Here is a 16379-nt window from a genome sequence, read left to right as displayed (position 1 = left end):
ATGAACCTTCGGGTTCCTTAAAAGCCATTTCTAATTAAAATAATCGCATGTTAATTATTAATGCTATTTCAGATATAATTAAATGCCATTTCGGTTATATGTTTTTCTTACTTATACATTTTTTCTTCATACCCACATAAAAATGTATAAATGAAGTTTTACTGTACCTGTATGTACATACATATAAGGTATTATTTCGCATTACTGTTCTTCTGCAATACAGTGATTTCGAATAAAACAATTTCCATAAGTGTTTGCATAGGCTTCCACAGCTGATGTATATGGTCTGTGGAGAAACTTCGGGGTTTATATTGCGTTGTCTTGGTATTGGTGGCTGACATTTCGACTGCTGTGTTGTGGTCATCCTCAGAGCAGTTGGATAAGGAAATAGTATGTGAGCTTGTATATAGGCGTCCCAATAGGGGAGGACTTTCAATGATAGGCCGTAGGTTCTCCTTCTGGCATCTGATTGACAACGAAGAACCAATCAGATGCCAGAAGGAGAACCTACGACCTATCATTGAAAGTCCTCCCCCATACTGATTGTGTATATGTATTCAATCTCTCTTTTTACTTTATTATTATTTTTTTTAAGTTAATATTTGTATGTGATTTGATCCTGGTTGAGTGGAAGAGAAGGCCTGATGGCCTTAACTCTGCCAGGGAAAATAAAACTATTATTATTATTATTATTGAGACTCATATATATATATATACATACACAAGCTCACATACTATTTCCTTATCCAACTGCTCTGAGGATGACCACAACACAACAGCCAAAATGTCAGCCATCAACACCAAGACAATGCGGTATAAGCCCCGAAGTTTCTCCACAGACCAATTTCCATAAGTTTCTCTGTTCTGAGAGACTATGAAGACACATGCAACAATCCTCACACACAGAATCACAACAGTGGATTCCAAAGGTAGGTAAAAAAAAGTGTTACTGTTAAAATATGTGGGCATTAAAGAATTCATTGCACAATTATTGTTTTGTCATGTTGTGCTGAAGGAAATACCAAAAAATCAATACTAAAAGTGCTGCAATTGCAACCCTGTAAACTCTGTTCATATGCAGTTACTTTAAAACTGCCTGCAGCAAGAAAATTTGCAAACAGCTGGTTTAGTAACTTGTACTTTCAGAGTTGTGCAGGCATTCCCACGTGATAGTACATGGGTTGTGCACTATTTTGTGTTGCAACACTGCAAAGGTAATGATGTGTGACTGTGACTCTCAATGAAAGCAACAACAGAGTATAAATCGAGTAAGATTTGAGATTTTCACGGTAATCAACGTCATACACGAGGTTTTGGGTATTTGGAGTGTCCTAGACGTAGTATACATAAACTGAAGTCGAACAGACTGCTGTACAGTTTACCTGTTGTGTTAAAGTCCTGTATACTGTGGGGAATGTTCCAGTGTTTGGCTGTTCTCTGCTCCACTACGAGTCAGTCTTGAGAATGGATTGCGTGAGTTTGGTCTTTTACGTCGGCTTCTGTCATCCACGTTGTTGCACATCTCACTGTAAAGAATAAAAGGTAACATATCGAAATTGTCAAGAATATCTATCCAACTGTTAACATATACCAAGGAAATAATGGCCAAACTCTGAGGGCTGTATGTTGAAGAAGGGGAAGAAGATGATGAAGTTAACATATACAAAGTGTCCCAAAAGTCCATGCATTAAATTTAAGAGCTCATAGAAGAGGTCAGAACAAACATTTTTTTGTCAGACAACTTAGGGTTGGCATCATGCCCTTAGCCCACTAGACGGCGTTAAAAGTTGGGAGTACTGCATCACATAAAGCACATCATCCTGCTGAATAGAGCTGTTGCCTGCCCATCCTGTGCACAGTTAGACGAGGTGCCTGTCGGATTGTCTCAAAGATTTCACAGGGATGGCATGTATCGAGTCCGCTGCATCCAACATCCTGTTTCTTAGGTCCTCCTCATCATTTACAAAATGGAGTATATTAACATATCCATTTGATCCCATAAAAAACCCAGGCTTGTGAAGTCAGAAGATTTTGTTGGCCAAGCAACAAGTCAGCTAAGACCAATCCACCTATCTGGAAAAACACTGGCCAGGATGCAAGAACATTGTGTGAAATGTGCTGGATGGCTATCACACGCTACTCTATCACCAAGAGAACCTCCTCCAATAAAGGGAGAAGGATTTCTTGGAAAAGGTGCAGGTAGGTTTTGCCATTAAAACAGACAAAGTAAGATGGGACAAACAGTGTACCAGTTGAACAAACAACACTCCTGATTCTAACACTGTCTAACAGGATAACAATGCAATGTTGCCCTAAGTTGTTTGACAAAAAAAGTTTGCTCTGGCCTCTTCTACTAAATTTAATGCCCAGACTTCTGGGACAGCCTATATAGAATGATGCAATGATATCTGAATGTCTTCAACCCAAAGATTTTATTTGGTAGTGATATAATCAGTTACTTTACGACTATAGATGGAAAAATGTCATGATTCATGAATATTACTAAAAGAAAAAAAATGTCACAGAATCTACGCATATCATTTGCTATGAATTCTGTCTCCAGTCTTTTTCACTTGAAAATCAGAAGTCAGCTACTTTCATCGCAACTAAACAATCGACTTCTGAAGTCTCTAGGGAAGCACGTGGAAGGTACAGGGTAAGAGCATGGTGTTGCAGTTAGCAGCATTCCCTCTGCCTCCCTCACCCTGGAGTTTGCATTCATTATTGATAAGCACAAAAGAAATTGTTTACAATATGATTACAACTGAGCCAAAGAGCTATGTGGCAATGATGTTCTTCACTTGCCTTGTGGCATGAGAAAGGCAAGTGACGCAATTCAGTTCCTATTGGTTGGCTGAGGCAAGTAGCAGGTAGGAAAGAGTACAAAAATATTAAATCTTCATAGAATGGCAGTGGCAGCAGCAGTGGCAATTTATTTAATGATGCAGACATTGTAGAAATTCAACATGAGCAAGAAACGGCCAACAAATGTTTCATGTAACAAGTTCTAGAGCAGTGACCGGCATGTTCCGTGCTCTGTGACGTCATATGACGTAGCCGCCCTGCTCTTTGCTCGGCAATCTCTGCATACTGAGCACAGCGTGGAGAGAAGGTTCATCTGAACAGTGGTGGTGTGGGTCTATGCACTGACAGAGCGCGATCCATTCTTCTGAGATAGTATGGGAACAGCACAATTACAATACATTTGTACAAAAACAAAACTGTACAACCGTGATAAATCAATGTAACAAAATATCTTGGTTTGTAATCAAATTTAATGTACTTACAATAATATGAAACTCATAATACAGCCACTTGCAGAAGCGTTTGGATATATAAATGAAATTCCGAAACTGCTATAATCATACAAACATATAAATAAATACTTTAAGCAGTACTGTAACACTTTATCTACTCGGAAACTTGAAAACAGTGTTTTTTAACACACATTTTTCTACATAATATACAGATTAAACTATATAGGCCCTATCTTGGTGAGTAGTATGCAAAGTATATTTCAACTTTTGAAACACACCATCACTTCGTGTCACTACCGTGCCCAAGCTAAATGCTTTGTCGAGATTTTTTTCCTCTTTTCTCGCGTACTAATTTTGCAATATTTGGAGTCATAGCCTGGCTAACACACAAGCGAAGAATATGTTTCAAATTCAGATCAGACAGGTGGTTTCTATGTTGTGGTTTGCAGATCTTCATACAAGAAAAGAACTGTTCACATACATACGTAGATCCGAATATGCTCAACATCCTAGCAGCAAATCTATGCAATCGAGGGAATCTTGCCTGGGGAAATCTTCTATAAAATGTAGATATATCATTTTGTTTTCAACAGTCCCGTTCTACTGCTGCACTGACGCCACTGCGCTGGTGTGTGCTAACATTAATACGACTCAACTGCTCGCTCTCCCAAGCTCTTGCGATCTGACTGGCTCTTACGTCACAACTGCAGCATCTGCTGGCCACTGTTCTAGAGTAACCTGAAGGTGCATTATTATTTTCAAAAGTCGATTGATCTGTTGCTTTCAAATGCTGAGCACTTAACAACTAAGTAATTGGTGACTAAATTAGGTTTTGACTGCTTATATTTAGTAACATTTTGTATTAATAGTTCTTGTGTCGAATTAGTGATACTGCTATGCTGTGCATCACTGATAGCAATTGTCTGCATAGCTGGAATATGCAAGCAGTACAGTCAAAAAGCCATGTCACCGCATTATGCTTTCTTTGCAATCTATTCACCCAATACATTCATTGAACACAGCTGCGTTCACTGAAATATACATAATTGAAATGATCTCTAATTTGCAGTAGACAAGATATTGTGCAATGAACATTACTGCCCGTGCCTCACTTCCTGAGCTGTTTCTTTGCGGGGCGAGAGGCAGAGGGAGTGAGTGGGAGGTCCTGGATACTGCATGTGCCTACTACCCTATATTCAACACATCGGCCTTTTCAGGATTCCTTTCGTCAGCTATGAAGCAAGATCAGCCATGGACAAGCGAATGTATAGGCTGTCTCCTCACAAAACAAATTATGTCCTACTTATCAATTCCTGTAACTAAACACTAATACCAGTTGTAGGCTACAGTCTCTACTTGAGATTATCGACTTAATGGCGATTACGGTTGTCACGTGTACAACACATCTGTAAACTCTTTCCTCTATGGCAGTGTTCCTCAAACGTTTTTCCACCGCGAAACCCCTTTTAATCTAAAGTATAACTGCGGAATCATTGTAATATTTTATTAGTATTTAATAGTTAACAGACAAGTGAGAGCTAGTATCTCAGTAATTCTGTTCAGTGGGACGAATGTATTTGCTTTTTAAGCCTACAATCTGGTTTTATGGCGGAAAGTTATAGTCTTATTTATGCTATACTTCTGCATTTTTTTCTTTTCGGTATTTTGTTTTAGTGGACACATATGCAGAGAATCCAGTGATGAAAGTGATAAGTATTATGGGTATTTTCCGTTTTAGATGTTCATTAGGCCTAAACATAGTGTTATTACGCATATTATTGGAATATTATTATTACGCATATTCTTGGATTATTATTATTATTATTATTATTATTATTATTATTATTATTATTATTATTATTATTATCGGTGGTTTCATGTTATTATTGATTCATATTTTCGTAACATTTATATATTTTTATAGTAGTATCCACTAAATATAAAATAGCCATCGAAGCACCCCAGTCGGCTAAGGCGCTTGCCTATCGATCCAGAGTTGCACTCGGGCGATTTCCTCTTGGGCTGATTACCTAGTTCGATTTTTTTCCCGAGGATTTCCCCAACCGTAAGGCGAATGTCATGTAATCTTTGGCAAATCCCCGACCTCATCTCGCCAAATACCATTTCGCTATCATCAATCCCATCGATGCAAAATAACCTAGTAGTTGATACAATGTCGTTAAATAACCAAGTAAAAAAGTATAAAACAAAATTTAAAATCATATAGGGCTCACGGAACCCCGGAACATACTTTGAGAAATGCTGCTCTATGGCAATTCAGCAATTGTCCAGACTGAACGAAGAGTGGCCTAGTGTGTACTTACATCGCCATCGTCATCAGAGATAATAGCGATAGTGGTAACCACGATTAGAGTATCCAGTATTATAAACAGTGAAGACCCCTGCGATGGCATAGGATAATGTTTTCAGCACATGTAATATGCTGCCGTGCCGGTCTGAGCAGACCTAAGAGGCGTGGTTATAAGTACTAGGGAGCTCTCGGTTCAGGACGTGAGACACGGGCAATACTTCAATTGAATGCTCTCTCACATATCGAGACAAACAAACAATTATGCAAACTTACAACGAAAAAAACTTGTGAAAATGAGTTCACTCACAATCATTCTATGATAATCAGTTGAGAATTGTACAAGGTACATATTAAAGAACAGATTTTAAGACTTTAATCAATAAAAATTACAAATGAAATTTCAGTTTTCGGGTATATCCCCTTTTCTGAGTCGAACTTTTAGGAGAGAAAGTTCGTCTGTATATCAGCAAATACGATAATTAATCTTCAGTAACTGTATAAATAAGAGAAGTTATCCTCTTGAAATTCTGCCCAAACAAATGCCCTCTTCCCCAAATAAAAAACACTGGTGCTGCCACTGCTGTCAAACAATAAAACGTACCCAAAGAAAGGTACAAGACCTATGAGAAGCTCCTTATCTGGCGCTGTAGCCAAGTCAGCATTTGTTTGCACTAAATGATTCATTACACAACGCAGGTAGTGCTGCAATCTTCGGCGACGTTCTTCAACAAACCTGGCATCCTATAAATACACAAACACTATGTAACATTATAAATATACACGCAGGTAAGCTGCATAAATAACCCAAAGATGATAAACAATAATAGTCTGAAGTAAGCACTATAACTTAAATTTTACTTATTTAGTGCCAAGTAATTAAGACATATGTCTTGATCATCTTAACAATAGAATGTACAGCCATGGTCAAATTATTAAAGTGAACATTACACTTCACTTGTACTAGGAATAAACTCTCATTAAAAGTATCGGAATATTACTTGTAATTTAAAAACGCATTTTTAGTTTTGCCATAAAATTTTATATATAAAAGTTACTGGAAATGTATCAAGTAATATTATGCCAGAAATTTGTTCGGGCATACAGGCTGTGACAAAAACATTTTTAAACAATATCCTATATTAATTTTTACTTATTTCGAAACTACATTACATTTCATGTATGAAACCAGGATGTGTCAATTATGAAGTGAAATGGTTCGAGTTTATTAGATGAATACTTTCTGAAGTGTTTACTTGACAATTACTAAAGGAAATGTAAGATTAAAAAACTATTTACAATCTATACAAACATTCTCGAGAACCAAACAATGACCCATCTATCAGAAAAACTGTCCATGTCTTTCTTAAAGTCATAGAACTGATCTATTACAGATCATCTCTAATTCTTTCTTTCAGATTTTCAACATTTTTTGGGTTTATTCCAATACATGCTGGACTTCAAGTGACTACGCACGCACACACCTCCCCCCGCATGTATCTCATCGACATTTATAAATTCTGAAGTGAGAACTGTGAAATATACTGCAGAATGTGGTGGAGACTTGTTTCGAAAACAAAGGCTTTTCAGCCTGTAAATTCTATAACAGTACCTTAAAAACATTATATCATCATCATCGTCATCATCATCATCATCATCCTCCTCCTCCTCCTCCTCCTCCTCCTCCTCTCAGTTGTAGTCCTTTGAAGAAACGTTACAGTCTACCGAAGTTTTCTTTCCATCATTTCTTACGACATTCTATCAAACTTTTTCATATTGGATTATAATTCAGGATTGATTTTGGTATTCTGTTGTTTGACATTCGATTTACATGTTGCAGCCAATTGGTTTGATACTGATATATGTGATCCAGAATAGATATCATTTGGAGCTTGTTCAAGACATCTTCATTTCTTCTCCTGTCCCATTACATTTCATCACAAAAGCAAATAATGCAAGTTAGACCATTTTGTTTTCTGAATTAAAAGATACAGGTATGTGACGAACAGCTGAGACAGGTTGAATAAGCATTTGTTGGTATTGAAAGAATCGAAGTCTTAATGGGAAAACATCGCCCACTACGTTGTGCTTTTTTTGTGCTTGGTTCTGGCTGATATAGTCCTGTATTTATCCAATAGTAACGAAAAGTAACTTGTTCCCTGATACTTATTGGTCTTTCCATTTTGAAACATACATTACAGCTGTCAAATACTTACATGTGAACTTTATTTTCAGGGTGGCTCGATACCATTACTGATCACTGAAGTCTAACATTTGAAGGGATATGATATTTACTATAGTCCCGTCGCTCTAATTTCCGGCAGCCAATCACATTGCAGATCGGCTACATTTAAACGTGTGCGTCTTGTGATTTGCTGATGAAGATGTTAAGCATTTCCTAAGGCTGGATAAATACTTAATATATAATCGCCCGCCATTTTGGCTCTTTCATTGGTGTTCGCAGAAAGCACACGAGGACGTTATTTGCCACTCAATTATTTGCTGAATTGCAGTGCGTTTGATTTATTATCATAGGAGTTACGACATGATAATATTTAATGGTGTGGCAAATAAATACCTCGTCTGGTAGCTCGGCAACGAAAGAACAAAAATGGCGAACGATACTACCTACCTAGCCTTTATAGAGCCTTGACTTCCTAAGACGTAAGCAAAGAGGAGGAGTCACGCCAGGAATAACAGCATCGCGACTATAAATTTATAGAATGAGCAGGATGAGTATACATAAATAATTCTAAATTCTTTGTCATCTTATATACCTGAGTTCGTATCTGATCTATTGGCAAGAATAGAACATTTTATAAAATTATGAAAATATGAAATATACACAACTGGTGAAAACAATACTACATGGTATTTGATTTTATTACCAATCATGTGTATAACATCACTTCAGTAGTAATCAAAGAGCACTGCACACACATTTGATTTCATCTGTTACCTTATTTCCTAGAGTTTTCTTAGGTGGAAAATCAAACGTGCTGACAATTGCATCATGCTTCTTAAGTTCTTTATGCAAAGAGTAGAACTGGGCATATCGCCTATAGATATTCCACTCATCATCACGTATTCTGATGTAAACCTGTAACAAAAATCAAGCCACAATCAGTACCTAATGTAATTCACTCACACTGTCGTCTTAAGCGAAGCTTGTGGAGGTTACTGTTTCCAGTTGGATTTATCCTGTGCATAGCAATTATTAAACCATCTTCCATCTGTATAGAATTTGTATCTTAACATTGCCAAACTGTATCTTATGTGAGAAGAACATCCTTATGAACGATCATTTATTGTGCGACTGAGTTAAGTCTGCAGCAGGTGATAGGAAGTTCAAGGCGCTGCTTGGCAGCCAGCAGCACACTAGGAGAGGGACAACGGGACGCAAAGAGCATGCCCCAATAATATCGTAATTCTCATTTCTTCTGGCCACAAAGTTAACTTGGTGGTGTAGTGCCTCATTGTGAGACTCTATTCCATGACAATTACATCATCCAATTGATGCTACTGGGTTGCAAGAAGGCAAATGGCTTCATTGCCAAGGATTTGGTCATTGGAACCAACCAACAAGTATTTAAATTCATATCGGAATATCAATATTCATATTTAATAAACCCAATTTATGCCTTCTCTGTAAGTTGAAAAAAATTATAAAAAAAATTAAGGCTTCCCCATTAACATATATAGTTGTTTAGTCAACTCTCTGAAGACAGGTCTGGATCCCACAAGTGACACCAGCATATAGATAATTACACAGTATGGACACTTCGCATCGGTACCTTTGATGTAGCAGGACTGATTTCAATGACCTTCAAACCAGTTTGAGTGTGAGATTCTGCTTTCTCCCTGGAGCTGGCACTGACATCACACCAGCTAGCAGTCGATACAGCAGAAATATAACACATACAATTAATACATCTAGGTACATTATGTACTCAAATAAAATAAATTGGACCGATGAAATAATAAATCCATCATTAACTGTAATGTGTAGACTCTACAGTTCCTTTATAATGAGAGTTGAGACGTTGACCCAAACAACAATTAAAATATGTAATGATTTGATAGTGCTGGAAATGGAAAAACAAAACTTCTACAAGAAGTAAAAACCATACACCTATATTATATTGTGTACAAATATTAAACGAATTTGATACATAATTTTATAATGTATTATATATCACCTTCATCTCAAACAGCAGAAATAACTAAAATGCTCTCTCAATTAATATCACTCAATAAAAGAATTGTATTCCAATGGATACCATCCCATTGTGGAATCCTGGGAAACGAGAATGCGGATGCTTTAGCAAAGAAGGGCAGCACTGCTACTTACAAACCTGTTACTAAATCTACGTATTACTCTGTGAAAAGATTTATTAAATCTACATACTTAGACTTCAACAAACAAAATTTGATAACACAATCTCAAGGGAAAAAATGGAACTCTCTGCATCATAATCCACAGTTAATTCCCGATTTACCACGAAAATCGTCTGTAGCTGCATTTAGATTGGCAACAGGCCATGACTGTTTGGCCAAACACCTCCATAGAATTGGAATATATCAGTCCCCTAACTGCCCACTGTGCAACTCAAACCAAGAAATTGATTCGGAACACCTCAAAATCTGTGCTTCAGTGGCTGGCCATGATAATATCTTTGAAAAATATTTGAGTGCAAGAGGCCAAATGACTTTATTGTCAAACGCCTGGCATTAGAAAACAACAACAACATATTATTTTATAATATAATTTATTATATATAAAATATAAAAAATTATTATTACAACTAGTTTGTCACTGAGAAATACTGAAAAGCTGTTAACTTGAATTTATTTGAAGCAAAGTGTTACTGGATTATACAATAAGGTAGGCGATGTTTGGATCCTGTGTCTCAACTCTATACTCAATTATTATCTTGTGCTCGATTACACTAACCTCTAGCGCTTGAAAGTGGAACTAAATGCTGGCGCACAGAGAAACAAAACACAGGAAAATTTGCTCAGTGTCCATTCTTTGTAATCCCTATTCGCTGGTGACACCATCAAGGCATTACTCATGAGGCAAATAGGCCAGGAGATAATGGGGTAGGTTGGCCAGATCCTTCCCCTCTTCATTGCACACATCATTGACTAGTTACATATACACTAATCAGATTTCAGAGGTACACAAACAATTGTTCTTCTTCAGACACGTATCATCAAGTGAGATGTACATATCAGTCAGAACCTCAATCAGAGGTAAACATATAGAGAAAACTAGTTTAGTAAATCTATTAGAATAGTAGACGTATGGGCGAATCCAGAAATGCATATAGAGTGTTAGTTGGGAGACCGGAGGGAAAAAGACCTTTAGGGAGGCCGAGACGTAGATGGGAGGATAATATTAAAATGGATTTGAGGGAGTGGGGTATGATGATAGAGACTGGCTTAATCTTGCACAGGATAGGGACCGATGGCGGGCTTATGTGAGGGCGGCAATGAACCTTCGGGTTCCTTAAAAGCCATTTGTATTTGTATTAGAATAGTAGAAGTGGAGAGAAACCAGTTGCAAAACAAATTAAGATGAGACAATGACAGTGAATAGGGCATACTCTGAGCAAGGAAGATGAATCCAATGAAAAGTAAGCAGTGGATGGAACCCAGAAGGCATATGAAAAAGAAGACAGAAGCATTATGTTATTAGTACGTTATCTCAACAATATCCTTTTCCTTTCTGTCCATTGTTCCTTTCTCTTCCTCCTCTTCTTCTACAAATAAAACCAGTAAAAAGTTTAGAAATGCTACAGTTTCCTCCCTCACATTGCACATAATCATTGAATGAACCTCGAACCTGAAGTAATTCAGAATATCTTAATATCACATCAGTGCTGTACAAACTGACCTGATAAACATGATGTACATCAGAGGAGCCACCAGTAAGGAATGCAGAAGGTATCCAGATGTTGACGAGGGCGCGTGCAGCTGCACACAGAGAGCTTGTGTCATAGTCACTTGTCACACTCAGATCATCGTCCGATGTGGCAACATCGTCAGGCAATGGGCCACGAAGATCAACAAGCTCCTCACGTAATCGACGTAAAGCAGCGTCTTTTTGCTGCAGAAGCCGATGTAAGCGTTCATTGAATTCCATAAGCTCTCCATGCATCTCAGCCACCTTAAACATACATATTAATGATCAAGAAGTGGAATTGAATGCTTGCTATAGTATATCAGCCATTTAAGAATCTACTTTAATACTTCAGACAGTTAAGGACATCATTGGATGAGCAGAAACCATATTCAACATTGGATACAGGGTCAAGGAAAGCCCTACATTCTATCATATCTGGAGGTGTAAACCTTGCGTGTTAAGTGATTTAAATAAATCATCTTCTAAACATGTATTAGGCCATGTGGCCAGGAGAAGATAATCTAAATCTTCTTCTTCTTTTTTGGCTCTACAGTTCAATGTGAACCTTGGCCTCTTCCATGATTTTCCACCAGTTTTCTCGATCCTGCGAAATTGCTTTCCAATTCCTATATCCCATCTTACATATGTCTCCCTCAACTCCATCCAACCATCTTATTCTTGGTCGTTCATGGCAATAAACTAAATCTAGAACTCTTTAAGTATGCTAGTGACAGTTTCATTTTAAGTTTCCTCTTATTTCTCAATAAAATATGACATGGAGGACAACCCTCTTCCAGCTAGCAGAAATCAGTAATTGTACCAATTCATAAAAAAGGCGACCTGATTTAAATAAAATGCAACTGAAATCAGATATTTTTTATGATAGTGGTACCAGTAGTATTTTATTTAACAACACTTTCAACTATGAAGTTTATTCACCGGCTAAATTCAACGTAGGCGAGAAATGGTAGATAAACTTTAGTCCTGGAGTCCTCTATCACGAACACGGCTCTTTCATGTACCATAAATATAAGATACAGGACCCACAGCTTTACTTCTCTCCCATAGAAAGAGTCATGTTAAAGGATTTATCATCCTTCAAAATGCGTCACTCTCAGCTGTGTTTGAATATCAGGTCCAATGATTAGCATTGTAACCATTAGACATCAATTACTATGTTTTTAGAAGAGCAGAAGATATTACAAGATGGGATAGAACCATAAATGGATGTCCAGATTACAAAACTGGTACTGAAAATGAACACTTGTAAACTAATAAAATATTATATAGTTTAAAAGAAATACTTTTAACTTTTCAATGAATGAACATAAAATCAGTAAAAAATGTTTTCACATCTTACTTGAATTAGTTTCTTCTCATATTCTTGGGCCTCATGATGGTAGTCGGGGTATGTTGCATCCCCAGCCTTTGGTTGAGAAGCTTCCAAGCTGGCCAGAGCTTCATGAGCTTGCGTGCCATCTCGCTTCAACATCTGAACTGCTCCAACATACTTGCGCAGTTGATGTTTCAGAAGCTCATTCTCCCTGCACATACGCAAAAATGTAACATGTTTCTAACAATTACATTGAAAATGAAGTCATTCTCATTTCTTGAATGATTCCATTATATGCAGTCGTTTAACAGCACAACTGCATATTGTGAAAGAAATCTCTCAAACTCAAATATTTTATTTCAAATACTTAAGTTCCGAATTCTCAGGTTAAAACCAATTCTAGTCCTTCATTATTTATCTCGAAATTTCAATTTTATTTCGCATTTATATTAAGGTGAACAAAGACCGTAACTATATGGTTCAATACCCCTGCGGTGGCCGTAGCAGACAAGGTCGCAGTTGGGGTTTTTCTCAGAGTTGTCCCATTTTTTCCCACATTAGCGTCATCATTCCAAACGCCAGCTGATGACGCAGGGCTGGCCTAGGGACTAGGGGGTTGTCTTCTATTCCATGCAATATGGTTCAATGCTTTTATTTATAATTATTAACGTGCTTCTTTATTTAAAAAAAAGTTCTGATCTAAAATACTGCACAAGCAATGGTGCATTGTTAAGAGTAGGAATAGATTGGACATTTTCCACTGCTGTTTATGAATAAGAAATTCACAGCTTTTCGAAGATTGGCTCTTATCTTTGTCTTCTTGAAAAGGGCGGTGAGCAGGTGTTCCTAGTCGTTGGGGTCGTTACAAATGCTATTCTGCTTGACTAACATCTGCGCTGGTTAGTCATGCAGAATAGCTGTTTGTAACAATCCCAACGAGTATGATACCCTTCTCACCCTCCTTTTTCACCTGAAAGTGAAGATAAAGACCAATCTTAGAAATTTTGTGAATTCCTTACTAATTAACAGCAATGGACGAAGTACAGTAGAACCTTGTTAATCCAAACTAATTGGAACCAAGGCCTATTCGGATTACAAGATTTTCGGATTAATCGAAATATTTCCCATAATGCAATGCATGCTATTTGCGAGCGCTGAAAGATGGTGGTGGGAGTACCCTGTTGCTATTTTTATAGCCACAACCAACATGTTCACTTCATTATAACAGAAAATTACTGATTTTATGAGCAAGATAGATGTGTAAATTATGTACAGAACACAGTAATTGTTGTAAGTACCGTTGAATGTGCTATTTTAATTATTTTTTAAAGTAAAAGAAATTGGGTGAATTTATACATTTTTTCTTTTTGCTACTTTGTACTATTACAATAAATTTAGTTTTCCTTAAAATAATTTTGTTCGGATTAACCAGATTTTCGGATTAGCGTAGTTCAGATTAATGAGACTCTACTGTACAATTGTACCTCCCATTTACAAAATAATTATCGATTACTATAATCAAAACAATCAAGTTTTAACAGAAGATTTGCCCTTAAGAACCTCTCCAAATATTTTATTTTGTAGTGGCATTCAAAAAGTTTCAAGTAACTGATATGAATTCTGTACAAATTCATAGCAAAGTATTTTCAGTGTTATGACATAAACAAAATATTTTCAAGCTTCTAAAAAAATTGTGATATCACAAATATAACTGGTGTAATAAAAACAAAGATTCTTTATAAGAACTGTGTAATGATTGCGTTGAAAATGTGACACTCTAAAACAGTACTCTGAACATAATGGTATACTTTAAGATTTCTGTTCTTTCTGAAACTATTAGAAAATCCTAAATGGCATTTCAAAAATCCTAAAAGATCATAAAACACATTTCCTAATTTACGTCCTTAGATCCTAACATATATTTGGAACTTATTCACTTAACACAAAAAACCCAGGTTGGTTATATCTGTACTAATGCACCTACCTTACTAAAGCCTGAATACGACTTTCCAAACGCTCCACTTTGTCATGGTGCTGCCGATTGCATTCTGCCAGCTCAGCTCGTAGTTCTGCACTTTCTTCCTGAGCCTGATCTAGAAGTCTCTTAAATGACCGAGATTCTGCCTGCAATTCCTCTTTGCGGGCCAGGAGAGAGAGTACAACCTCCCGCACTTCACCTAAAGTAAATTTCAAGTTTTGTTACTTGCTTAGAATTACCTGTATTCCTGATTTTCTTCATTCAGCAAATACACGGCAATATACTTCCTTCTCTTAACCATCAAATGTACACCCTATATTATATAAATTGTGATAATAGCTTGAAATGAGATGTATTTCAGTTTTCCTCGATCCAGAAAATTAATTAACTATATGGTGGAGCTTCGACTGTCATTGTCTTGGACTATTGTTTCTACTAATCATCATTTGCTATTTAAGACCATTACAATTCAATTATCATCGAAATTCTATCCAAATAATGTACCAGTACATTTCTATACATTTCTATTACTTTAAGTAGAATGGTTACATCTATCGATAGAAGTAGAAGTTCTAAATCACTCTTATTTCAATTAGTTTCATTGTTTGCAATCACTATAACCGAAATCTTTTGCTTGGTTACGAGCTCTATGTTTCTGTGCGTAATCACAACATTAGAGTCTGCATGGGCTCGGGTTGAAATTCACTTATGCTCATCAGGTTCTGACCTTAAAGAAATGAAATCTTTTTTTTTTTCCTGCGAATAATATATTGATTACAAAATAATACGAAGATTTTAATGCATGCACGATTAGATGTCCACCTGGTACTCGTCCAGAACAGTAGACTACTAGTATCGTATGTGATGGTTTAGATGGACTTCGTATTTCGTAATGGCATTTGTCTATTCTCTACTCTGTCTTAGACACAATCATTATTTGCTTTACCTGGGAGATTACTCTTTCTCATGCTCCTCTGGAATGATCTCTCTCGCAGCTGTTCCTGACCCCTGCTTTATCTGCTAGTCTTCGGGTTTTGGGTTGATAATTATAAACTAATCTCAGGTTTCGGGTATGGTTCAGCTCAGGCTGGGCCTAAGAATTTCGGCCTGTGCAGACTTCTACACGGTATTCTATAGTGCTCTACACGCCCACTGTCCTATGTCAAAATCGGTAAACAATTCTGCTATCACATTGGAACATTCGGTTCGTTGTTTATTGAATTTCACAGCATTTCTTAAGCTATAGGAAATGTAACAGACTTAATAATATTTATTAAATTAAATCAGTGTGACAGCGTGATGTTATTTTCTTATCATACATGATTTTAATCAAAGTTATAGTCTAACAGGAAGAGGTCAAATGACTTTATTGTAAAACGCCTGGCATTAGAAAACAGTAACAACATAATCTAACAGGAAGATATTTAGGTGTAATCAGTTCAAATTTCAGAGTGAACTGTCGTTATACCATGAGTTCATGAGTCATCAGTTGGATAAGTCTAAGTTTTCTGTATTTAATTAATTAAGATAATCTAAGCTTCACTGTAAACAATATTCTGATATCTGACAATTCATTAGCCAATTTATATTAATAA

At 36.7% G+C, this 16379-nt stretch overlaps 1 protein-coding gene across 2 annotated transcripts in view; it reads right to left on the bottom strand.

The window, feature by feature from the left end:
* The window catches only part of LOC138704792 (sorting nexin-29), an 85391-nt gene that overhangs the window by 26425 nt on the left and 42587 nt on the right, over nt 1-16379 (bottom strand). For both annotated transcript variants that reach the window (XM_069833039.1, XM_069833040.1), the window contains exons 10-15: nt 14791-14983; nt 12834-13017; nt 11465-11737; nt 8525-8665; nt 6170-6309; nt 1383-1526 (exon numbers count right to left, since the gene is read on the bottom strand). In XM_069833039.1, coding sequence (XP_069689140.1) covers nt 1391-1526; nt 6170-6309; nt 8525-8665; nt 11465-11737; nt 12834-13017; nt 14791-14983 — 1067 coding nt within the window. In that variant the 3' untranslated portion in view covers nt 1383-1390. The remainder of the gene's footprint in view (nt 1-1382; nt 1527-6169; nt 6310-8524; nt 8666-11464; nt 11738-12833; nt 13018-14790; nt 14984-16379) is intronic.

The sequence above is a fragment of the Periplaneta americana genome, chromosome 8 (assembly GCF_040183065.1).
Source record: "Periplaneta americana isolate PAMFEO1 chromosome 8, P.americana_PAMFEO1_priV1, whole genome shotgun sequence".
Classification (NCBI taxonomy): Eukaryota; Metazoa; Arthropoda; class Insecta; order Blattodea; family Blattidae; genus Periplaneta; species Periplaneta americana.
This window is presented reverse-complemented; position numbering and strand designations above follow the sequence as displayed.